The sequence below is a fragment of the Boleophthalmus pectinirostris genome, unplaced genomic scaffold (assembly GCF_026225935.1).
Source record: "Boleophthalmus pectinirostris isolate CB_2022bp ecotype Guang Dong unplaced genomic scaffold, ASM2622593v1 HiC_scaffold_5, whole genome shotgun sequence".
In the NCBI taxonomy this organism is placed as follows: domain Eukaryota; kingdom Metazoa; phylum Chordata; class Actinopteri; order Gobiiformes; family Gobiidae; genus Boleophthalmus; species Boleophthalmus pectinirostris.
In genome coordinates, this window is record NW_026571404.1 from 17,005,924 (window position 1) to 17,029,170 (window position 23,247).

At 37.9% G+C, this 23,247-nt stretch overlaps 1 protein-coding gene across 2 annotated transcripts in view; it reads right to left on the reverse strand.

Moving 5' to 3' along the window:
* Positions 1-23,247, reverse strand: part of vit (vitrin) — a 39,065-nt gene that overhangs the window by 10,250 nt on the left and 5,568 nt on the right. Inside the window, exons 2-16 of one of the 2 annotated variants that reach the window (XM_020921284.2) lie at positions 20,929-20,976; positions 19,773-19,838; positions 19,467-19,623; positions 18,398-18,531; positions 18,014-18,091; positions 16,533-16,724; positions 14,204-14,248; positions 12,471-12,509; positions 12,340-12,390; positions 11,696-11,758; positions 10,298-10,366; positions 6,634-6,708; positions 5,296-5,364; positions 2,996-3,058; positions 286-348 (exon numbers count right to left, since the gene is read on the reverse strand). In XM_020921284.2, coding sequence (XP_020776943.2) covers positions 286-348; positions 2,996-3,058; positions 5,296-5,364; positions 6,634-6,708; positions 10,298-10,366; positions 11,696-11,758; positions 12,340-12,390; positions 12,471-12,509; positions 14,204-14,248; positions 16,533-16,724; positions 18,014-18,091; positions 18,398-18,531; positions 19,467-19,623; positions 19,773-19,838; positions 20,929-20,959 — 1,195 coding nt within the window. In that variant the 5' untranslated portion in view covers positions 20,960-20,976. The remainder of the gene's footprint in view (positions 1-285; positions 349-2,995; positions 3,059-5,295; positions 5,365-6,633; positions 6,709-10,297; positions 10,367-11,695; positions 11,759-12,339; positions 12,391-12,470; positions 12,510-14,203; positions 14,249-16,532; positions 16,725-18,013; positions 18,092-18,397; positions 18,532-19,466; positions 19,624-19,772; positions 19,839-20,928; positions 20,977-23,247) is intronic. The other variant, XM_020921288.2, reaches the window with a different exon arrangement.

A 23,247-nucleotide genomic window follows, 5' to 3' on the forward strand; every position in this document is an offset into this window, starting at 1 on the left:
CACCCACTACCTACTCCCACTGATTGGAACACCTGCAGCAAACAACCACACAAAGCAACATCTCCGCTGAGACAAGCAGATGGCAGAAAAAAATCTTTAAAATGTCATTTAAAGATTCAGTTGAGATTCTATATATGATTGTTAGTTCACAATATTATTATTTTTTTTTTGCATTTTGTTTTTGGCAGAATAAACTTTTAAGCATGACTTTTAGTAACACAGAACAAATATTCTACTTTTACATCATACACTCAGATGTTGCTGTTATTTATACCACTCCCTCACCTCTCGTGTGGGTTGAATCCAGTGACACTTTGCGATTTCCATCTGCGTCAAACGATCTGGACACTGTAAAAATAGACCCAAACATAGTAATAATGCCACAGACTGCAGATGTTCCACAAATGTAAAAACTCAAAGTCTACACATTTGATTAAATAAAACAAGAAGGCGTTTATGTGGTCTGATGGTTTTGGCCACTGAATTTTCCAAACTGGGCTGTTCTCATGCCAAACAACCTCACCAAAACAGATGCAAAAATCCAGTCTGTAATCTGTAGCACTGAGGGCTTCTTGGATAGGCTTTTGTTTTTTTTTGGTAAAGTAGTAATATTACAAGTTAGATATGTTAAAATAATAAATACGCTGCATCCTTTCATTTGGTGGTGGTATAAACTTGCTATAACTAACCAGGCGACCCCACACCACAGTTCAAACCACAGGGCAGGCACACCCATGAATGACAGATAAGGACTTGAAAGTGTTTCTAAAAATAAATACAGGCAGAGACAATGTGTGTGGCATGGACAAAACATGTGCCATGGTCTCTTTAAAATACTACAAAATAAAGTATTGTGCAAACGTATGAGACAGGCTTTCAAGATATGTTAAGAGAAAAGTTGAATCAATTTACACAGTATAACAAACTGAATTTAAAGAACTGAATAACTAATAAAATATAATGGTTTAAATGAGAAGCATGTGGGATAAGTAAAACTATACCAAAGCTACCATTACCTTAACCACTACTGCTACGACTCCTACATAATAGTAAAATTGACTTAGATTCATTAGTATAAAGGATAATTTTCATTCACTCCTCCGTTCACTACAGAGACAGTGACAGATAGTGGGGGCAACTGATGAAGACGAGGCTCCTGATCCGCACCAGCGAGTGACCTTCAAACACCACTAACCCACAATATATTCACCTGGAAGGTAAGCACTGGCACTTATATTTTCAAGAGTACTATTACTACTGTTACTACTACTACTTTTACTACTGTAACTACTACTACTGTTACTAATGTTACTACTAATACTGTAACTACTGTAACTACTACTACTGTTAATATTACTACTGTTACTTTTACTGTTTCTCCTACTACTACTACAGCTACTCTTATTACTACTACTACTACAACTGTTTACTACTACTGTTGCTGTTACTACTATTACTCCAACTACTACTCCACCTACTGTGTTGCTGTTACTACAACTATTATTACTACTGCAACTATAGTGTTACTACTACTCCTACAGTTACTGTGTTACTGTTACTACTACTACTACTCCTACAGTTACAGGGGCGGCAGTAGCTCAGTTGGTAGAGCATTCGCGCACTGATCTAAAGGTTGGCGGTTCGAATCCAGCTCTCAACATAAACATCACAGGTTGAGCGGTCAGATCCACTGACCCACAGGTTTGGCTGGTGTGATTCCAGTTCCCACAGATGAATGCTGTCGTTGTGTCCTTGGGCAAGACACTTAACCCACCTTGCCCACAGTGTCTGCGTACACTGGTGTGTGAATGTGTGTGTGAATGGGTGAGTGGTTCCTTGTTGTAAAGCGCTTTGAGTGCCTTGAAGGTGGAAAAGCGCTATAGAAAAATGTGACCATTTACCATTTACAGTTACTGTGTTACTGTTACTACTACTATTACTCCTACCGTTGCTGTTACTGTTACTACTACTGTTGCTGTTACTGTTACTACTGTTACTACTACTGTGTTACTACTACTGTTGCTGTTACTACTACTACTACTACTGTTGCTGTTACTACTACTACTACTGTTGCTGTTACTACTACTACTGTTGCTGTTACTACTACTACTACTACTGTTGCTGTTACTACTACTACTACTACTACTGTTGCTGTACTACTACTACTACTACTACTACTACTACTGTTGCTGTTACTACTACTACTACTGTTACTACTACTGTTACTACTACTACTACTACTACTACTACTACTACTGTTGCTGTTACTACTACTACTACTACTACTGTTGCTGTTACTACTACTACTACTGTTACTACTACTGTTACTACTACTACTACTACTACTACTGTTGCTGTTACTACTACTACTACTGTTACTGTTACTACTACTACTACTACTACTGTTGCTGTTACTACTACTACTGTTGCTGTTACTACTACTACTACTGTTGCTGTTACTACTACTACTGTTGCTGTTACTACTACTACTGTTTCTGTTACTACTACTACTACTACTGTTGCTGTTACTACTACTACTACTGTTGTTGTTACTACTACTACTACTACTGTTACTACTACTACTACTGTTAGTACTACTACTACTACTACTACTACTTCTGTTACTGTTACTACTACCATCTACTGCTGCTACTACTACTAATACTACTAATACTACTTCGACTACTACTACTAGTACTAGTAGTAGTAGTTTATTTGGATGCTAAAGTACATACATAGGACACATTGTGGATGTGTCCTATGATGTAGCTCTGGGTCGTACAGTATTGTGTCCACTGTTCCTTATTTGCCCACAGACACTCGAGACAAAGTGGGAGAAGTGCCTTGCCCAAGGACATAACAGTTATCATTAACCAGCCTTTTTATTAGTGGACTAAAGTTGCCTAGCTGCTACTACAAAGGCCACACCTGTGTAAAACGTTTGCACAGTACTTAAATTGGAACTGCCCAGTAACTAAGAAGAAAAGACACTTACGGTACGGTCCAAAGTTATAATACCAGCGCTCAAAGTCAGAGAAATCAGGCCTTTGATCCCGAGCTGGAGGAGGATGTTGTGAGAGCTGTTAGATCCCACTATATCAAAATGGCCGCCCAACGTTTCCATGGTTTGGATCGGTTGAACCCAGTCTTCAACCAATGCCAGACCAGTGGAAACCAAGCAGCAGCTACAACCTTATTCACATGCATTAACTGTAAACCTGCAACATGTGCTAAATGTACTACAACGGTGATTCTCAAACTGAGGGTCAAGGACTTCTATTTGTCTATGGAGGTATGGAAGATAATTTGTTCCATTAGATATAGAATTTTAAATAGAGGTGAATTTCTCACTTTGAACTATTTAACTCTGAAAAAAGATGTTTGAATTATTTTTATTCTGAATTTTAGCTGCTGAAATTTGTACTTTTTTCAATATGTTTCAAATTCAAAATAAAAAAATCACCTTTTAAATATTCAGCACAAATATTTTCAAGTCAAAAAAGTCAAAATTTAGAGTGTAAAATTTGCAGGGAAAATTTTGCAGCAAAAGCAGAAGCAATTGATCATGTGTGAGTGGTGAGGACAGAGGCTGTCCTATACATGCATCCTGAATTTCGGACTTCCGGTCATATACAATGCATACTGGAAAGGATCCTCTGAAAAAGAAAGCATGTTTGATTCCCCAGTGGGATGCATCTATTGTCAAATCAATCTTTTGAACCATATCGCTTTTGTTTCTGGTTCTGATATCGTCATATTTTAGTTATGAGATTCGGACATCATAATTGTGTGGTTGTTGGATGTCCTAACAGCGAAAAATGGCTCGAGAAATGGGCTTCGGAAGTTTGTGAACTCCATAAATGCAAAATGGATTCCGATCTGTGTGACTGCAAACCTCTGTTCAAACTGTTTCCCTTCCCAATGGAACTGAAAAATAGTGAAAAGCGAAGGGGATGGGCAGTATTGATACACAGGGTGGACGAAAACGGTAACCTTTGGCTACCTAAGAAATCATCCCAAGTTTACAGTGAACATTTTTCTATGCCGTTGAATGGAAACAATTTGAATGGAGGTTTGCAGTCACACAGCTCTGATTCCCTTTTTGCAGTTATGGAGTTTGTTTATGAAGCCCATTTTCTGCTGTTAGGGCATCCAACAATCACACAGTTACGATGTCTGAATCCCATAACTAAAATATGACAATATCAGAACCAGAAATAAAAGCAATATAGTTCAAAAGTCTTGACAATGAGCAGACTTTGACAATAGACACATCCCACTGGGACATCAAACATGGTGGTTTGATGCTCACTTTTTCGGAGGATCATTCCCAGTATGCATTGCACGATGACAGGAAGTCCAAAATTCAGGATGCATGTATTGGCCGTTCTAATCGGTTGGTGGGGTTTACACTTAAAAAATAAAAGAGACGAGGTTGAAGAGGCTAATTCTGACCAATCAGATCAGTTCACTGCACCACTTCCTGCTTCACTTTGGATCTCTTCCTTCTGCCTTAGCATTTTGGATCTTTGCTGTGAATTTTTTTCACTGCAAATTTTACACTCTGAATTTTGTCTGTTGAACTTGAGAGCTTGAAAATATTTGTGCCGAATATTTAAAAGGTGATTTTTATCATTATTTTTTTAATATTGAATGTTAAACACACTTAAAATTTGAGCCACTACAATTCAAACATGTTTTTTCAGAGTTAAAAAATTCAAAGTAAGAAATTCAACGGCATTTGAAATAAAAAAAAAAATAAATCTGATGAAACAAATTATCTGCCATATGGGGTTCCCTGATTTTGATTTTATGTTTGATCAGGGATCATACATGGTTTAGAGGTGCTTTTGTTGTATTTTAGTCCTAGATATACTTATACTTTTTATGAAAAGTTTGAAAATCACTGTATTTTGGCATATTGCAGGGTGGCATGTAAACAACATCCAAAAGAAACTACATTCTTCAAAATATTTTATGAAAGAACCATGACATGCAATGACACATACATGCATCATACGTAGGTGGGTAGTGTCTAAAATAAAAACAAAAAATTAAAATTAAAATTAAAATGTTGACTGATTACATAGGAAAAAGAAAAAAGATCATTAATCACATATATATTCATACAAAAAAAAATCTAAAACTAAAGAATAGATGACTTTGCATTAAGGTGAAGTAACTGTACTCTCTACCCACCTGTCCATGCAGTGTAATTGTACATGTGTTTATGGTAACTGTCCATGGGGGGGACAGGGGACGAGGGAGGGGGGACGGGGGAGGGGGTGGACTTACCTGGGACGTCCACTGTGTCAGCGGTCTCAGTCCATGAGTATCCTGAGTCTGGGACGGCATAACTTACATCTGAACGAGAGGTGCAGTGGTCAGTTTCTATACTATGTGGTCATGCAACTTTTCTACATTTTATTAAAGTGGAATTTTCCACAGTATGGCTTATCTAAATTTGGGTTTATATATCAAATCTGACTTGTAACTTAACAAGCATGTTAGAGAAAAGTTAGATAGTACACCTTTAAAATTATTTATGATGAATTGATTAATATGGGTGTATTATTATTGTTTTATTATCACCATTTATATTTTCGCTCCTTGTTATTATATTATACTGTGATGTGTGAGCTACTGTGCCCAAGTAATTTCCCTTGTGGATCAATAAAGTTTGTCTAAGTCCAAATCTAGGTCTTTGGACATATATATGTTTAAATTTCAAAAGTAAAGTGAATCTATGATAAACATTTAACACTACAGATCTTTTAAATGTCTTATCTGCAATCTATTTTGTTCACTTTTGCTCTTGATACATTATTTTGTCATACATTTGATTGCCCAAGTGTTCTAGAGATCTGTTGCAAACATTACTGATCTGTTTCTTGGCTTTTGTTTGAGAACAGATCAAGGACTCTAAACTGTTTTATCGAGCAGTAAAAATCTAACTGTGTATGTTTCTCCATTGTGCACAGTTAAACTGCCAAAGACAATGGCAGACCAGGCATTCAAAAACATTTATAGCTCCAGTGTTTTCTTAAAGTTTGAGTTGACCTTGAAGAACCATTGGCGATGAGTCAAGTTCAATCAGTTCACATTTAGTTTTATTTAAGTCACTAGTACTATTTGTATCTTGTACTACTAGCAACAGCTCATTACTTTACTCATTACTTAGTTTTGCATTCTAAAACTGAAGTATAGATCAATATTTGAACTGTCAGTAAATACTTTTTCAATATACTAAGTGTTAGTTTCTGTAGATTAGTAATTCATAGACGCATGGTATTATTTTGAGTTGTATTAACACTTATTTTTCTCTTTGTTATTTGTTATATTGTAATGTGTGAGCTACTGTGTCCATGTAATTTCCCTTGTGGATCAATAAAGTTTGTTTAAGATCATTCTAAAGCTATTCAGGAAAGGTTCATTTCTGTCTTGTGAATGCATTTTTTTAGTATCGATAACTCAAATAAGTATCTAGTTTCGATACTACTTTAAGTATCGATTAGTATGTGATTTTCCATACTTTTGACAACCCTACTTTGTATATAATCGAGTTTGTGAAATGCATGAATGAAGCAGTGGTGTTAGTGTGTCCATTCAGAGGTAAGTTGTTTGCCTTGTTACCTGCGGGACGTCTGGCTCCAGGAAACCAATCGGGCCGTGGGTAGGAGGGGGGCGCCCAGTCCCTTCTGGGAAAAGCTGTGCAGAGGGAGATTAAAAAGCTGCCTTCAGGACAGAGGACAGAGCACAGCCGATGTCCCACACAAGGAGGGGCGAGCATGTGACCTCCTCCTGCTACTGCCACGTCGAGACAGCAGCGGGAGAGGGGCGCACAGTGTACCCCCTTACACGTATAAACACACTCAAACAAGACTGAAGGCATGGAGCTTTTTCCTCAACAAGCTTTTCTGCTTTTAGATCAAGAGTAGACGCACTGAACACAGAAAAGCAACTCATGTGTTAAAAGACGATATTTGTATGGATGTAAAATTTCCAAATAATATTACTTACATCCATAGCAAATAGTCTTGAACATACTATACATTTTTGAAGAAGAAAAATGTATGTATCCCACGAACACACAAACCTGCCATTCAATTTGGTTGTATGGCTTTCTAAGAATTAAAACAAGACCACTGCAATACTAAATACCAAAAAGGTGCACTTTATGACGATACTATTGTCACTTGAAAACATGCTCAGACTGGTAATCTATACTACCGGGAAAATGCCTGGTGGGCTAGTGCGGTAACCTCCGATTCAGGGGCGGACTGGCAATCTGTACATTCTGGAAAAGTCTCCCCTGATCCTCAATTTCCACCATCCCGAATTAAGCACTCCTTCCTCTCAAAGGTCAAAGTAAAATTAAGACCTGATTAACTTTTGATATACAAAAATGCTAATAGAGCTTATGATACTGCTACCACTAAAAAGATCAAGCAACATTCTAATTGTGAATGTATGAAGATTCTTTTTTGTCTCCACGTCACAAATAGGCAAGGAGCAGTATCCAAAAAATTATGATATCCAAAGAAATTGAGCAAAGCATTCAGTGCATTTTCAATTATTATTTCAGATGTGATTGGGTAAATGACCTGGTCTGTACCAAGGACCCCTCCAACGCAGTCCTACAACATCAAAGGTTATAATACTCCCTACAATGGAAGCATAGCCAGACTTTATAGAACAATACAACCTCAAAGTCTTATGCCTCTAGGTCTGAACGTATTTAAACTTCCCCTGACAAATTGAAAACCCAAACATATGTCATTTACTAGTCCATGGTCATTTTGGAATTTACTCTGCATTGCTAACCACATTCCCACCAATCCTGAACTACTGGCGGTCCAGTGAAGCAGAGATGTGTTTGGATAAAGCCAGAGTCAGACTAGGGCCAGCGTGGATGGGACAATGCTCAGATTAGGCTGGTTAAATGCTCCCAGCTCCCCATGGGACAGTGCAGTTGTTTTTTACTATAGAAACAGGTGCTTTCATGTGATCCACTTTAACTCTCATTCACCAACAGTTCAGCGCTCGCAGCTGTCACTGGGTTAGTGACAGTTTCTTGCATACGTACAAAAAGATTTCTACATTAATCTTTTGATTTATGATAAAACACAGAAGTGAATTAGTGCTTCATTTGAAGGTGCACTTTGTAACATTTCAGGTGGACAGTCCGCTAACTTCTTGTCTCCAGAGAGATGTAATTGTTTTGCGTATAATTTTTCACAATATGGTGTTAAACATAACTAGCTCTCTAGAGACAAGTAACTCACCTTCACAGCGAGAATGCATGTTTGTAGCAATAAAAACAGAACTGAATAAAAAAGTAAATGTCATAATGTAATATAATATCACCCCAAAGAAAAGTACATAGTGCACCTTTAAACACACTGTACAATTAAGAATATCAGATTGTAGTGTTTTATTCTCAAGAAATAACATGCTTTTATATTTATTTGCAATTACTAAGACCATGACCAAAAGTCTTTAGTACACTTATACTGCTTGCCATTCCTCTGATATGTGACCACAGACCAGCTTGACACTTTAATATAAACAACTGCATAAACAACTTTCAAATAGTATTAAATCTAATATTTTTTGCCTCTAAAGTATTTGTAATTTCCAGATTGTCCCATATTGGCTAACGGGTCATGCTTGTCACTTTTCTCATTAGTTAGATCTACGGCCCATTGTAAAGTCCTGAACACCTTGCTTTGAACATCTGTGCAGGGCAGTGGGGTGGCACAGAGGATAGCTGTAAATCTTATTTTTCACATTACAAAAGCACAATAAATTTCCCCAGAAACTCTCAAGACAAAGTTTTCTGTCTGACCCTGAAGCCTTTATGTTAATGATTGTGACCTGAACTTCTCACCTCACACTCCAGGAATTTCTCGGAGGGCTTCAATAAAGAAAGTCATCACAAACCAGAAGTTACACACTTTTTTTTAGCACCATCAGGAAAGTTAAAAAGTGCAAGCTAAGATTTGTGAATCAGAAAAGAGTAGCCTTTAAACATCAATCATTTTTAGTTTTTTTCCATAAATATATGAGAAGTTTCCTTCAAAACTTCAAAATGACTATATTATTTAGTACAAACATGGTACAAACTTTGGCAGCTAGTAAGACTATAAGTTCACATTCTTTTTGACTTTCAGGACTATTACAGGTAAGTAGGCTTTGTCAGTTTGATTTCTGCATTATTAAAAGCTTACCCACAATCAAACTCTATACTCAATATAATAGTTGCCAGTTAGTTTTTGCAATGTTGCTTCGATTTCATTCTTGAAAACTGAGATTTCCATTTGAGAGGTAGTATTTTCGCTTCTGTGCAATGTGATGTTTAGTTAGGCGACATATGAAACAGTTCTGTCTAATTCTAGGGATCTATTGGTTAACATACCAAAGGCTAAATCGAACTACGGTTTTACTAAGAGCCAAACCTAAACTGGATTTTAAACAGTCTAGGATATTCTGAGGCGGATCTCACGTCTCTGGGTCACTTGGTTTAACTTCCATCTCCCAAAATGTTTACGAGGAGGGCCTGGACCGGACCAGATGTTGCCCGTCAGAGGATGTTAAATGACAGAAAAGGTTTGATCCGAAAACCAAGATAAAAGACTTTTGTGGATTCTTGAGAAAGAGAGCTGACGTAATATTTTGTGTTTGAAGTTTGATACACATCCTCTTAATAAAGCGTGTGAGACCTACTGTCACTGACAATCCTTTTGTAAAGGCCAATAATACTGTAAATAAATATGTTGTCTACAGGTGTCAAGTGCTGAAAGAAAAGGTGCAATTTTCCAGTGATTTTCAAGCTCAATTTAGTCACTTATTTGGACATAAATTACAAATACACTTTGATCTCTCCAGACACTTGTATCTGCCAGAAACCTTGGGAATCCTGGTGTTATAATTCTTAAAATTAGAGATGTTGTGTTCACATGTTTCTCCCTGGACTCTGCTGTGATGACAACGAGGAGGGACACTTTTGTCCCGGGGACTCTTCCTCTCCTCACACTACCCTGACACAGGATCTGCTGACCCTACCTGACCATGTCTCCTCTTATGCTGCACTGAGAACTAAGGAACAACAAGCTTGTGAGAATTGTTTACAAACTCACTGAAATCCAGCATTCAAGGACCAAAGCGATCCCCTTTTCCCAAACTTTCCAGGGCACTTGAACAATCTTTAGCTGGAGTAAATGCCAGTGTCCATTGTAAATCCCCTGAACAGTCTGTTCTTTTGTGTATACTGTGAGTTCAGGTTGGAGGTACTCACAAGGGTTGGAGTTGGACTGGACTGTGGCTTGGCTCCGGTCAGATACAGGGGGTTGGACTCTGTTGAAAGCTGTTTGTGACAATGAGAAACAGACAAGAAAAGGTGAATGCATACTAAAAAACATATTACCAACATGTGTGAAAATGATTTGTCTTTAAAATATGAATCTTGTTTTAGGCAGTTTTAATCTTATTTTAGTTATTCCATGAGTCTGACTGATATATAGCTCGAAATAGACCACAAATTCGCCAATAGGGTAGGACATTTTTAATAAAATAAAAGTGCAAGTTTCTAATCCTACTGGCGATATATAATTTAGCTTCTATAACACATCTGTATTAAAACATGTCATTTTTTTTTAAACAAAACAAAAGGTTTAATAAGTAAATCAATCTAAACTCAAAACATCTCAAATCAAAATAAATATTCAGATTTGAGGTCATTTCACCACATTAAACATTTGTAGTGTAAAGTAGATGCATGAAGCTATGATGTCATGCTCTGTAAAAACGCCTCCCATCTGTTTAGCATGAGGCTAAGTCAAAGCATCAGTAGTGTTTTATAATAACATCAGATAGAAATGACTTTTACAAGACTTAGTTGCGTCATGTGGCCTTTTTCTTTTGATGAAAATGGACACAGAGAAAGACGAGGCTGACAGTGGTTAAGTGTGTGTAGAGATACTTGATGGGAGTGGATTAACTGCGACCCGGGGTGAAACTTTTTAAGGGGCTTAAAAGGGTATGGACTCCATGGCCCAACTTACCATGTCAGTCTAAATTCAAGCTCCATGTAAGAATGCCCTTGACCTGTTTTTACCCCTGTGTGTGTGAGCGCATATTTATCACATCATGAGAACTGAAATATGTATACAGTACAGTCACTTCGACCTTATAATTAATAGAGACAAAACATTGGGTATGAGTAAAGCCTGGAATATTCATCACAACCTGTAAAAGGTGCACTATGTAACCTTTCGAGCAACCATAGGGATGTTATTGCTTTTCCTGAAATTTTCCTAAGTATAACATTAAACGTATCAAGCTGGTGTTTTTCTACTGTGAAAAATGTGTGCTTTCTGTGACTGGTGTCTTCTCTCCAAAAATCTGACCTATGGCTTGGCTTAAAGGTGGAGACTAGACTAGAGTTTCCACAGTGATGAGTTTAATGCCATGCTGTGGAACATTCTAGGCTAAGAAGGTAAACCCACCATGAGAAAACCTTTAAGGTATGGGTTAATTTTGGTTAAAGTTAGGGTTAAAGTTTATGTTAAGGTTAGACAAGTAGTAATTGTGGTTAAGGTTAGTATCAGTCCAAAGGAAATGAATGTAGGCCAATGTAATGACCGCACAGAGCAGGGAAACTCAACATGTGTGTATGTGGAGTGATGATTCTGACCTGGCCCCACTGGAGAGGACGGCTGTCTCCTTATGGTTGCTGAGGTCTCTTGTCTACGGAGGCCTGCAGGATCCAAAATGAGTGACATGTTACTTAATGCAGTCCCAATGGGGGTGTAGTGACAGGGATCACATCTGTGCAGCAAATGTAGAAGACGTAATGGACCACAATCAAACCGTTTCTGTGTCTGTGGAGTTTCAGTGTGGCCCCTTTCTTGCATTTAATCTTTCTTTTTCTATCGCTCTATGGTTTTAATCAGAATTGGACTGAGCTTCTCATGTAAGCAGACAAAAAATCACAAGTTAAGAATGTGCTTTGACAATTTGGGAGGTAAACATAGCAAGAAATAGCCTAATAAAATATTGTATTTGGCATTCATATACAATCAAATTATATCCCTATTGAGATTTGAATACCGACAAAATGGCTTTAAACAAAAAAACCCTGTTATAATATACACAGCAAGAAACAATCCTTGTCTTGTGTGAATGGGCCAAAGACAGTCGATATTAGAAATTATTAGATTCACTCTTGACAAAAACAATCACATTAAATTGGCAGAACAACGTGCACAGATGCCATGCAGACAATATTAAGCAAAGCAGGTTTCCACGAAGCATTTACAAACATGGAGCTTGTTTTACCTGCACTGATTCTCTGTGGGAAGCGGCCGGGATAGGCTCCTCCTCTGAAGACTGAAGATGTTTGTGTTTAGTTATCATTTTAGTATGAGGAGGTGTAAAGGATGTACTCACAGTGACAGGAGAGACCTTACCGTGAACAGGACTCTTCCCTGCTCCACTCTGGGATTGTCCTGTACCAGTGGTGATATTAAAACACAGTGTATATAATGTGACTGACCTATCATAGTAGCACTGCTGTATCATGCTCTACTGCCCCACAAAGCCACGGCTAAATGCACATTTTGTATTTACAAATGTTACAAATGTTGTCAGTCAATTGCTTGTCTCTATGGAGATGTCATTTGCCTGAAATATCCACAGTATATCCTTAACCTTATCTAGCAAAGAAATAACATCCCCAGAGACATGCAGGTGTCAGCTTAGGTTCACAAACTACTATTTCACATATCTTGGCATTAAAGGAAATATTGTAAGAGGACTTTACTGAAGAGAAAGTACTTTTATGGTAGTCAATATTGCAATGATTTCCTAATTTAGTTTTCATCCTTGAAGATGTAAATAAGGTCGAAAAGCTCCAGAAAGTCCTTGTTATGTAAGTGGAAATCATAATTTTTACTGTCAAGTCTTTTATGAAAAAGGTCAACTGTAATTGTCTTGTGTTAAAGAAAACTGGAGAGCTCGTAATTTTAATGATCCATTCCTTGCTATAACATCTGTTCACTACATAACACCACTTGACTTGGAGGGAAAGAAATCTTTGCTTGCTTAGTGCCGAACTGAACAATGGATTTTGTGATCTTATGGTCTTTGTAGGGCATTATTGGTGAAGACATCTGAGACAGTAAGATCTATTCATTCATTTATGGATAATGTTTAGTTAGATTACAAAGCTGAGATGTTGATGACAGTCAAGCATTCACTCATGTTCACTGAATACATGCATTTCTGTGTACAAAGATGTCAAAGAGGATTCACTTTGTAGACTTCATTTTAAAAGACAAGAACCACCACCATGCAACACCACCATGCAACCCACAAGTTCACTGATCAATTATAACATTATGAACAACTGCCTCATATGTAACAAACTGTAATGCATGAGTTAAACAGCCTTACAGCCTTCTCTCATTGGTTTGACACTGTTTTATAAAGCTTTATATAGTCTGTTCCCAGGGGCCTCTTCTTGTGAGACATGCCAGGAACAGCCAGGAACACCAGGAACACCTTCAGAGAGAAGCATCCAGGATACATCTAAAACAGATGCCTGAGCCACCTCTGCTGGCTCCTGTGGATGTGGAAGAGCAGCAGCTCTACTCCAAGCTTCTCCCATGTGACTAAGCTCCTCCCCTATCACTTGCTGCCCGATTTGTGCCACCAGCTCGGGCTGTGCACTTAAAGGACCCATTTGCTATTTTGTGATCTATGCTATAATGTTGTTTTCTCAACAAAACATACCCAGAGTTGTGTTTTGTTTCATTTACACTTGTTTAACACACAAACTCTGCATTTTTAGGCTATGTTCTTCTCTCAAATACAACACTCTGTTCCACCTTGTGATGTCAATGTGGTAATACAGGAAGTGCTCCACTGTGTTAAACTCCACACAACTTGACTAGAATCATTTGGATAATTTCACCCCTATCAGTTTTACTAAACTAAAGGTAGAAGGTAGCTGTTAACGTCATGATATCACAAGGTGGAGCATAGTCTAAGCATTGCTCATAATGCCATGAATGTACAATGTTAAAGACACATTCAATCCCAAGACCAGCCATGCAAACCCATCACCATATTCACACATTTCATGCCCCCATTAGCCCAAATATAAACCATGCTTGACCCTTGCTGTTTAGGACCTACTTACTTGTACTCGCTGCTGCCACAGAGGCTAGGTACGGGTGACTGCTGCCTGGATGGGGAGACACGGCAAGACGGAGACGCCGAAAGATAAAGTTACACAAAATGAAAGGCAAGGCACCGTCTGGCCCTCATCCCATCTCATTTACACACATACCTTTAGATACTGCACCATTGTCTACACACTGGGCCCCTCTTTTATCCGAATGGAGAAGATGGTTTAGATCTGATAATATTTTCATTTTAATTAGAGCGATGAAAGCTCCACTGATCACATGCACAAGCAGGCACCAGCTTCATCTAAACTAGTTGTAATTTGTTGTAATTGTGACTGGGCAATTACCAACCGCAATCAGTGGTTTTCATCGCTCACTTTTAGCAAAATGAAAATCTTTGTTCAGATACAGCGTTTATAGAGCGCAGTGGCCAAAGTTTTTCACATACAGTAGATTTGATCATGTGAAAAAGCCCACCAGCGTAAAGGCATTTTGGTAATGCGCCCAAATGGGAACTATTCAGGCAAAAAATGATGGTGTTTTCTTTGGGAATTCATCTGTCATCATTCAGGCTGAATATAAGACATAAAACAGAAAGCATGTGTTGAAAATATTCTCCACATGTTTTATCATACAGAACAGATTTAAACAACACTGTTCTTCTGCACTGGCTGTTTCAGAGATATACCACTCAATAATTAAATACATGTGCAGAGCTTTTGCACAGATTATACATTCCTATGTAAGATAAATAAACTTACTGCTGAGTGAAACAAAACCATATGGCAACCTACATAGAAAATATTTAACTGATTGAATAATAAAAATAATATTGCATGGATTTATAGAACATCTTTAGAGGCACCCCGTAACACTTTACATTACTTTACACTTTGCATTATTCATTCACACGCGGTGGTCTGAAGCTAATATTGTAGCCACAGCTGCCCCTAAGGACTGATGGAAGCAAGGCTCTCAATCTACACCATCAGTCCCTCCATAGGCAATGTGGGTCAAGTGTTTTGCTCAAGGACACAATGATATTTTGAACATAGACACTGCTGCTCCACTGTGGCATCTGGTATTCAAAGCAGTCCAAGTACCAACTAGGTGCGGCCTTGTTTAACTTCCTGACATCTGATGAGATCGGGCATCGACTGGCTGGCTTACAAACAGTAAAATGCTCATAATTTTGCCACTGAATATTCATTGTTTTTTGTAGACATGTGTGTATTTTGTAAAAATCGTCCTATGTATGCAGTTGAGCTAGAAGTGTTATGTCTTTAAAGTGCAGGTCTACAGCAGCTTCTAAATATCTGTTCTCAGTATGGCTTTGAACACAACATTACAATGCTCTGAAAAATCACATTATGATTGTAAAAACAAAGGTGGACAAAAAGCTATCCTTTCCTGTTTTATTGGGAGTGCAGGAGTGCCCTCCAACTCACAGATGAGGTCAAATATCTTGGACATTATGTCACCAGTGACCTCTCAGATGACAGAGACATGTATAAGCTCTATGGTCACGGCAATATGCTTGTCCGTAAGTTCTCCATGTGCTCCAGTGATGTCAAAATCGCACTTTTTAAATTTTAAGTTTTAAGCACTTTTAGTTTTTAAGCACGTTTCAAGTTTCTGCTCACCCTTGTATACTGTGCATCTTTGGAACTACAAGATAAAGAGTTTGGAGAGTTTCACAGTGCCCTCTAATGTCTCTTTGAGAATATTACTGAAAGTGCTGAGGTTGAAATGTTTGTAAATTGTGGTGTGCGATCCTGTGTTGTCACAATCATGTTGTATTTATTCATTTATGTGTAGAGCCATGAATGGGCAATCAAATCATTCAGTGTGTCCTGTGAGGAGCTCTGTCAGATTCAACTCTGAGCTGTGGAAACACTAGCGGTCTTGTCTGTAAACATTATAACATGCGCTGTATATTTACATTATTATTTTATTCTTATTTTTTTATACTATGACCCAGATATCATGTGTTAATAATGATTGAATTGAACTGAACCATTCTTCTTCTAATGCCTTTTGGACAAAATATCATCATCTCTACATCTTGAGGAGTTGGTTTGAAGCACCTGGCTGGAGGAATGTTTTGGGTTGTGAGCTGAACATCTCATCTGTTATCATCTTACCAATTTTTTTCATTTACCAATATGGATGACTAACAATCTCTTCCTCAACTGAGCTGAGATGTTTTTTTGTTTTTTTTACTCTAATTACCTGAGGACTGAAGTGTTGTGCAAGCCTGTCTTTACTTACAGACTACAAATGACTGTACATATATACTGACCTATTGAAATTTTGCTTTGTCCCCTTTCTTTAGCTCACCTGCGTCCCTGACTTTATGCACAGCGGCCCTGGCCTTGGTTGTGGTGGTAGTGGGGGGAGCAGTGGTGGTTGTCGGGGCCTCTGTGGTGGTTTGGGTGGTCGTGGGCTCCGGTGTGGTGGTGGTTGTTGTGGGCTCCGGTGTGGTGGGGGGAGGTGGGGTTGAAACTACTTGGGTCTTGACCTCTTTTTGACCTGAAAAATAAAGTTTGGTATAGACTTATGAGGAGGGTGTCGATAGCACTGGTGTAATGCATTCCTGTCATTCTCCAGTAAACTGTGCGGTGCTGACTCCTGGTTTAACCCCCGTGAACTTCAACATGCTCAGACCAATATCCGACTTCAAAAAGTTTCATCTGCTGCAGGTATGTGAAACTACAAGGTGTCCAGGTAAGAGCCAGGTTTAGAAAGAGTTTGGAAGAGGAGGAAGTCAAAATTATGAAATATTTACTTACAGCGACTGTTCATTTGAAAGTGAATTTTAAATGCTGTAATTTGTTAAAAGATGCATAGATGTAAACTATTTTATTTGCTGTTTGTCCATAGTCATGTAAGGATACTATTATTAGCACTCAAAGGCTAAACTTTCAAGGAGCCACTCCTTCATTTACACGAATATTTATAGAAAATTTTGTTCTGAAAACATGTTCTGAAATGCTTGAGATTCTTCTATTAGTTTATCACTTCATGTCAATCTTCTCTCAAATGTTGGGGCTGTTTACAATGTGCACTTAGAACAGAATCCTACTTTCTGAAACATAAATCACAAGTCTAATCACAATACTTCAGAGAAAAAGTGCATTTTTTCCAAATTCATGCAACCCTAGTCTATAATTTATGATCCAAATTATTCATTGTGATGAGTTTATAAACGATTTTCACAACTTTCAGAGGCCAAAGTGGAGTTTTACTGTCACTATAATACAAACCACAACTCACACCAAGCGCACCTCCTGGTCCTTGGACAACAAAACTTTTAAAGAGGATAAGTGTGGTTCCAGGTCTTTAGTTACCTGTGTTTCATGGTTCAGTGTTGAACCTTATTGTTTGTTGGAGTGGAATATTTCACAATATGACAATAAACATGTACATCCTCCATTTATTCATTTTTTTATTGCTCAGAAATAATTGTATTGTCAGAACTAATTCATGTTAAAGGTTTGCAGTACATGGTCTGAAGTTATTCCTCCCTTAACTTATGCACTCCGAATATCCTAATTACTCACCATGATGAGTTTATAAGCACTTTTCACAATTTTCAGATGTCAGTGTGTAGTAGTCTGTGGCAGCTAACAAACAGCTAACAGTAATTAGCATGCTAATACGCATCCTTTTTGTTGTTTTCAGACAATACAATGTCTTCTAATTAGATGCAAGCAGCACAAAGCATACTTACTTTGATCTCGAGAGCTGCTTATAAAATGTATATGTGCTAAGATGTATAGTTATCCTAAATAATTTCAATAAGCATTCAGAAGTCCTACTTGGTTTCACGTAAGTGGGTCTTGAAGGCACATAGTCCAGTGTAGATGGATATATCACCCCTTTCTTGGGTTTTCCAACTGAAAATAAAAGAAACACATTTCAGAGAGACAAAAGAATCTTGTGCTTTCTTTCTTTTAATGTAAATGTCTCAGATGTGTTTTCATGTCTGTGGTCTAGTTGGCTTAATGTTTAATGTCAAGGAATGTGTCTGTTGTCGTCTAATGGAATGTTTAATGCATTTACGTGCCTTTGGACAATGGATGAGAATTAGCTGTTGTGTTAACTCTGGTATATTTATGTTGAAGCCATTTGTGGACACATTGATTAATGTGCACTGTCCTAATTCGAATAAATTAATAAATGAAATGAACATAAAGTTGTACCATAGACTGCAAAGGACTCTCTCCACTTGGGCAGAGAAAGGGACCTCACTCCGTTTGAGTTGGAGCCTTTGTAAATGCTCTGTCCCGCCATTTTCTTCACGATCACCTTTCCTCCCGTGTTTGTGATGACTCCACTGCAATAAGATACCAAGAACTAGTGTTAAGATTGGGAATTATTTTATTTTAGCTTTTAACTTATAAACTTTTAAAGGTGAGCTATGTAAGTTTTTCAGTGAAGGGTCTGCCACCTGGATGTTTCCATAGAGATTTTATTGTTTTGACAGAAATATTCCACAGTATGAGAGGACACTTATCTATCTCGATGTCAGTCAGGTAATGCCACCAGACCAATCTGTGAAGATACAAGCCTCATCACTATAAGAATGTGTAACGCTATAAAAAGATCTGTAAAATATAAGATCAGAGGAGGGACCAAGTCATCGTTTTGCAAGTCTCAAGTAAGTCTCAAGTCTTTGACCTCAAGTCCGAGTCAAGTCCCAAGTCAAATACAGGCAAGTCCAAGTCGAGGCTCGAGTCACTGGCCCATAAGTCCAAGTCAGGCCCAAGTCATCTGCTTTGAGCTTCAAGTCATGTCAAGTTAAACTTTAAAGCAAAGTACCAAATATAGCTTAGATTTTAGCACTTTATTTGACTTTTAAGGTAAATTGTACTTACAAAGTCCTAGTATATTTATATATGCACATTTATAGAGTATATAAGAGTTGTAGAAATGCAAAATGTTCCTTTTTAAATGTCTTGGAGTGAATCATTACAGTCAGAATAGAAAGAATTCAGATTTAAAAATGCTTCTAAAGTCTTCACAAGTCCAAGGCCTCAAGTCCGAGTCAAGTCTCAAGTCTTAGTCCATTTTATCAAGTCAAGTCTCAAGTCCTAAAAATAGTGACTGAAGTCTGACTCGAGTCCAAATCACGACTTGCAAGTCCCCGTCTATGCATAAGGTATGGTGAAATATTTCAGGCAAAGCAATAACATCTCCATGGAGACAAGCAGGAGACAAGCCCTAAACCAGAGAAGTTACATAATGCACCTTAGCTCATTACAGTTGTACCTGTGAATAGCGGCATTGCAGATACTGGAGATGGATGCGAACACCCCTGTCCCATAGACCTGCTGCTTGGTCTCTTTGCAGTGAGCTGGACACTTCACTATGAATTCTGGGAGGTTGATTTTTCCTGCTCTGACGTCGCACTCAATTGCTGGCACCACTACAAAACACCAAATCACAGAGTGTATTTCATATATTTATTATATGGACACATCAGGTCAGTATGAGAGGGCTACAATGGACAGAGGCGGAGTCCTAAACAGATTGGAGATTAGAGGCATGTGCTGGTTATGATAATGGTGGGGGTACCTTGCTTTGGCTTCTTGCTCTTTGATCCGTTTGGCTTGGCCCGGCAGGCGCAGGACAGGAGCAGGGCTGTGTGCAGGGAGAGTGGGGAAAGGGAAAGCCATAAAATCAAATAACTGTTTACACTGTGCAATGGGAGAGGCTGTTAGCGCAACCATAGAAAAGAATAGAACAGAAGAGATATGAACCAGCGTAGAGTCAGAATGGCTTTATTACAGAGAAGTTGTAAATTCAAGGGCAATTTTGTCACCAGTCTAAACTGAAAACTGATAAACAAGACTAATTTTAAAGGCATTGTGCCTAATTTTGAACTATGACTGAAGAACATCTGTCTGTGATAGTCGCAGGCAGTAATTTTCATATGGTTCTCACTGTCTCTGATTGGATGACATTGTCATTCACTGACAGTTGCTTCCCGATGCTTTTCATTCGTAAAGAAGAAACTTCTTCTAAAATGTATAGGTGATATCATTCAGTCGAGTTGATCAACACTGCTTTAGTCGGGCTATTCCATACCTGTCTTATGGACAATGTATAGCTTTGAGACAAAGATTTTACATCAGATGCCCTGCCAACATATTACAAAATGCATCTATTTTCACACTCTGATGAATGGTGCTAATTAGGGGTGTGCAAAAATATCAAAATATCGATATATCGTATCACTTAATGTGCTGATACAGTATCGATGTCGTGGGCTGCTGTATCGATACATCACCAAGAGTGTTTTTTGGTATATTTTACAAATTTATTTTGTTACAGCGCTACAGTTTTGTTGCTTGTTTAGTGGAAGGAGATTTGTTTATGCAGCACATTTGACATTTTCACTGTTTTGATGATTAAAATGGGTGTGTTTCATGTTAACTTTGGACAAGAAGTGGTTAACAAAGACTTTTAGTATCACAGCCATGATTTGGCCTGTATTATTTATTGAATCTTATCAAATCAATTTGATATATATTGTATTAAACTGTATCGAATCGAAAGTTCACTGTATTGAGATAAGTATAGTACCGTGGCCCATGCATCGAGGTATATATCGTATTAGTAACTTCTTAATGATACCCAGCCTTAGTGCTAATGGCCTTTTATGATCACACCAAATATTAAATAAGAAGTATTTAGATTTGACAGCGTATGCGAGATAGAGTACACTTACCTAAACAGATGGTAGATAGTGAAGCTCTCATGTTGATGCAGTGAAGTCCTAAAAGAAGCAGCACAGATAAGAACTGTTATCTCCGTACAACATTATAACTTTCCCTGGGCATTTGAAATACCTTGAACTCTATTTGAGTCTTACAAATATTCTCGACAAGGCCAAACCACTGATGTACACTTCCCAGAGCTAAAGGAAGCTACAGTCTCAGGTGGATTCTCACAGTAGCTAAAGACATGTTATATGTACCAAAGCTAAAATCAGGGTCAATACAAGTTCAAGTAATATCTGTTATTGTACACTAGAGAAGACAATATAGTAATAAAAGGTGCACTACATAACTTTTCTGGGGATGTTATTGCTTTACCTGAAATATTCCCATGCTTTAAATAATAGATTTACTGCTATACTGTGGGAAATTCCTGACAAAGAATAGCATCTCCTGAAGAAAAGTATGTACCACTACCACTAGAAAAGTTACATAGTGCTCCTTTACCACCAAATATCTTCATAGAAAATAAGGCAAGTGGGACCTACCCAGATCCTGCACCTGCCATAAGAGACGGTAACACAGAAACCTGTATCTGCAATATATACACAATCTGAGACCAAGGATATCACATGGGGCTCTTCAAAACTTCCTGAACATTTTATCACAATAGTTGGAGTTATCCTTTCAGACAAACGGTGAACAAAACATAACCTGAAAAAAAACAACTCCAACCTGGAATCTAGTATGGTATTAACACAAGAAATGGATCAGTAATATTGATATAACACATGAATGCCCCTTTTGCAAACAGATAATTTAAACTATATCAATGTTTTGAAGCTTAAATCCACAATATGTAACTTTTCAGCTCAAAATGTACTAAAATAAAAGCTTATCGTTTTACTTGGTGCACTAAAAAAGATGCAGCCTTACTTATTTGGCCTGGAGGAGGGCCTCTGCCTACTTGTTTCCATGTATGTTGTTCCACTGGCATACAACTTATCCAGCTCTATGAAGAATGTTCCAAAGTCTGGTTTTAACTATGGTTTTAACTTTCAATTACCATGAAAGCATGCAGGTGACATGATGCCACCTTCAGAAAGTTTCATAATGTATCTTTAAATTTTGCCAATATATCAGGTTTAACCTCAATATAGCAACAGTAACTGGCCTAAACAGTTCTGTACTTTGTCAAATGACTTTTGTTTAACTCCAGAGACCACATCAAGGTTTGACATGTTTACAGTAGATTCTCTGACTGCCTCTGCTTTTCATTCACTATTCATTCATGTTAAAGCATAAATCATTGCGATAAGACCAACAGAAGTAGGTCAGGGTACTGTCTCCACCTACTTAATGATAAATAGCGCATGCAATATTAGGTATTTGGTGTGCTTTGGAAACTCTAATTTCAACAGGGAGCAGAGCAGAAGTCTACCTCCAACACGACCTAAGTCATGTCTGTCACTACAACACGCCCACAACTGAGGGATAGCTCTATAAAGTACAAATACATCAGTAAGCAAATAGAATACATGTATTGACTTGACCTTAATGATGCATATGAAAATGAAATGTGATTTAAAGCTACAGTGAATGAGTGGTATGTGTAATGCTCAAAACGCTCACACAAATATACTTTTAAGGGCATATAGATCAGGTCTGAGGTGTCTTGCAAAAGGACTCAACAGGAGAGTTGCAATTCAACCACCAACTGTCAAATTATGGTGCAACCCCTTGACCAACTGAGTAACCAAATTCATGGGTGCTAAGAGTGATTAAACATTTGCCAAGTTGCCATAGTAATTACCAATTTTGGATGGTGAACAGTGCTCAGCATAAGAAGCTGAAATCCATGAATACATATCCATTTCCCTAACTCATACACATGCTCAACAATTTTTCAGTAATGTTACTTTTATGCAAACCAACAAAGTAACCTATGCAATTAGCCAACTACAATTACAATAAAAGTAGTGTACTACAGAATAGATAATGTTTATAATTATCATTATCATAGTTTGTATCTTTGAATGATCAGTTGTAGCTCAATGATTTGCATGTGGAGCGTGTTGTAACAGTTTGACTATCAACAAATGCCACACACACTACATCATAAAGTTATTTTATATATGACTTTTGGCATATGGCACTGAGGACTTTCCCTCACATGAACACTCATAATCACTGACATCAAGTTTCCATTGAAGCTGACAGAAACATCACACCTATTTGTCATTAAAGGAAAAATGAATGACTGTGGGCAAGCTGAGGCAGATCGTACAAGCACAGAGTGAAGAAGGGTCACAGAAACATACGCAGAGGAG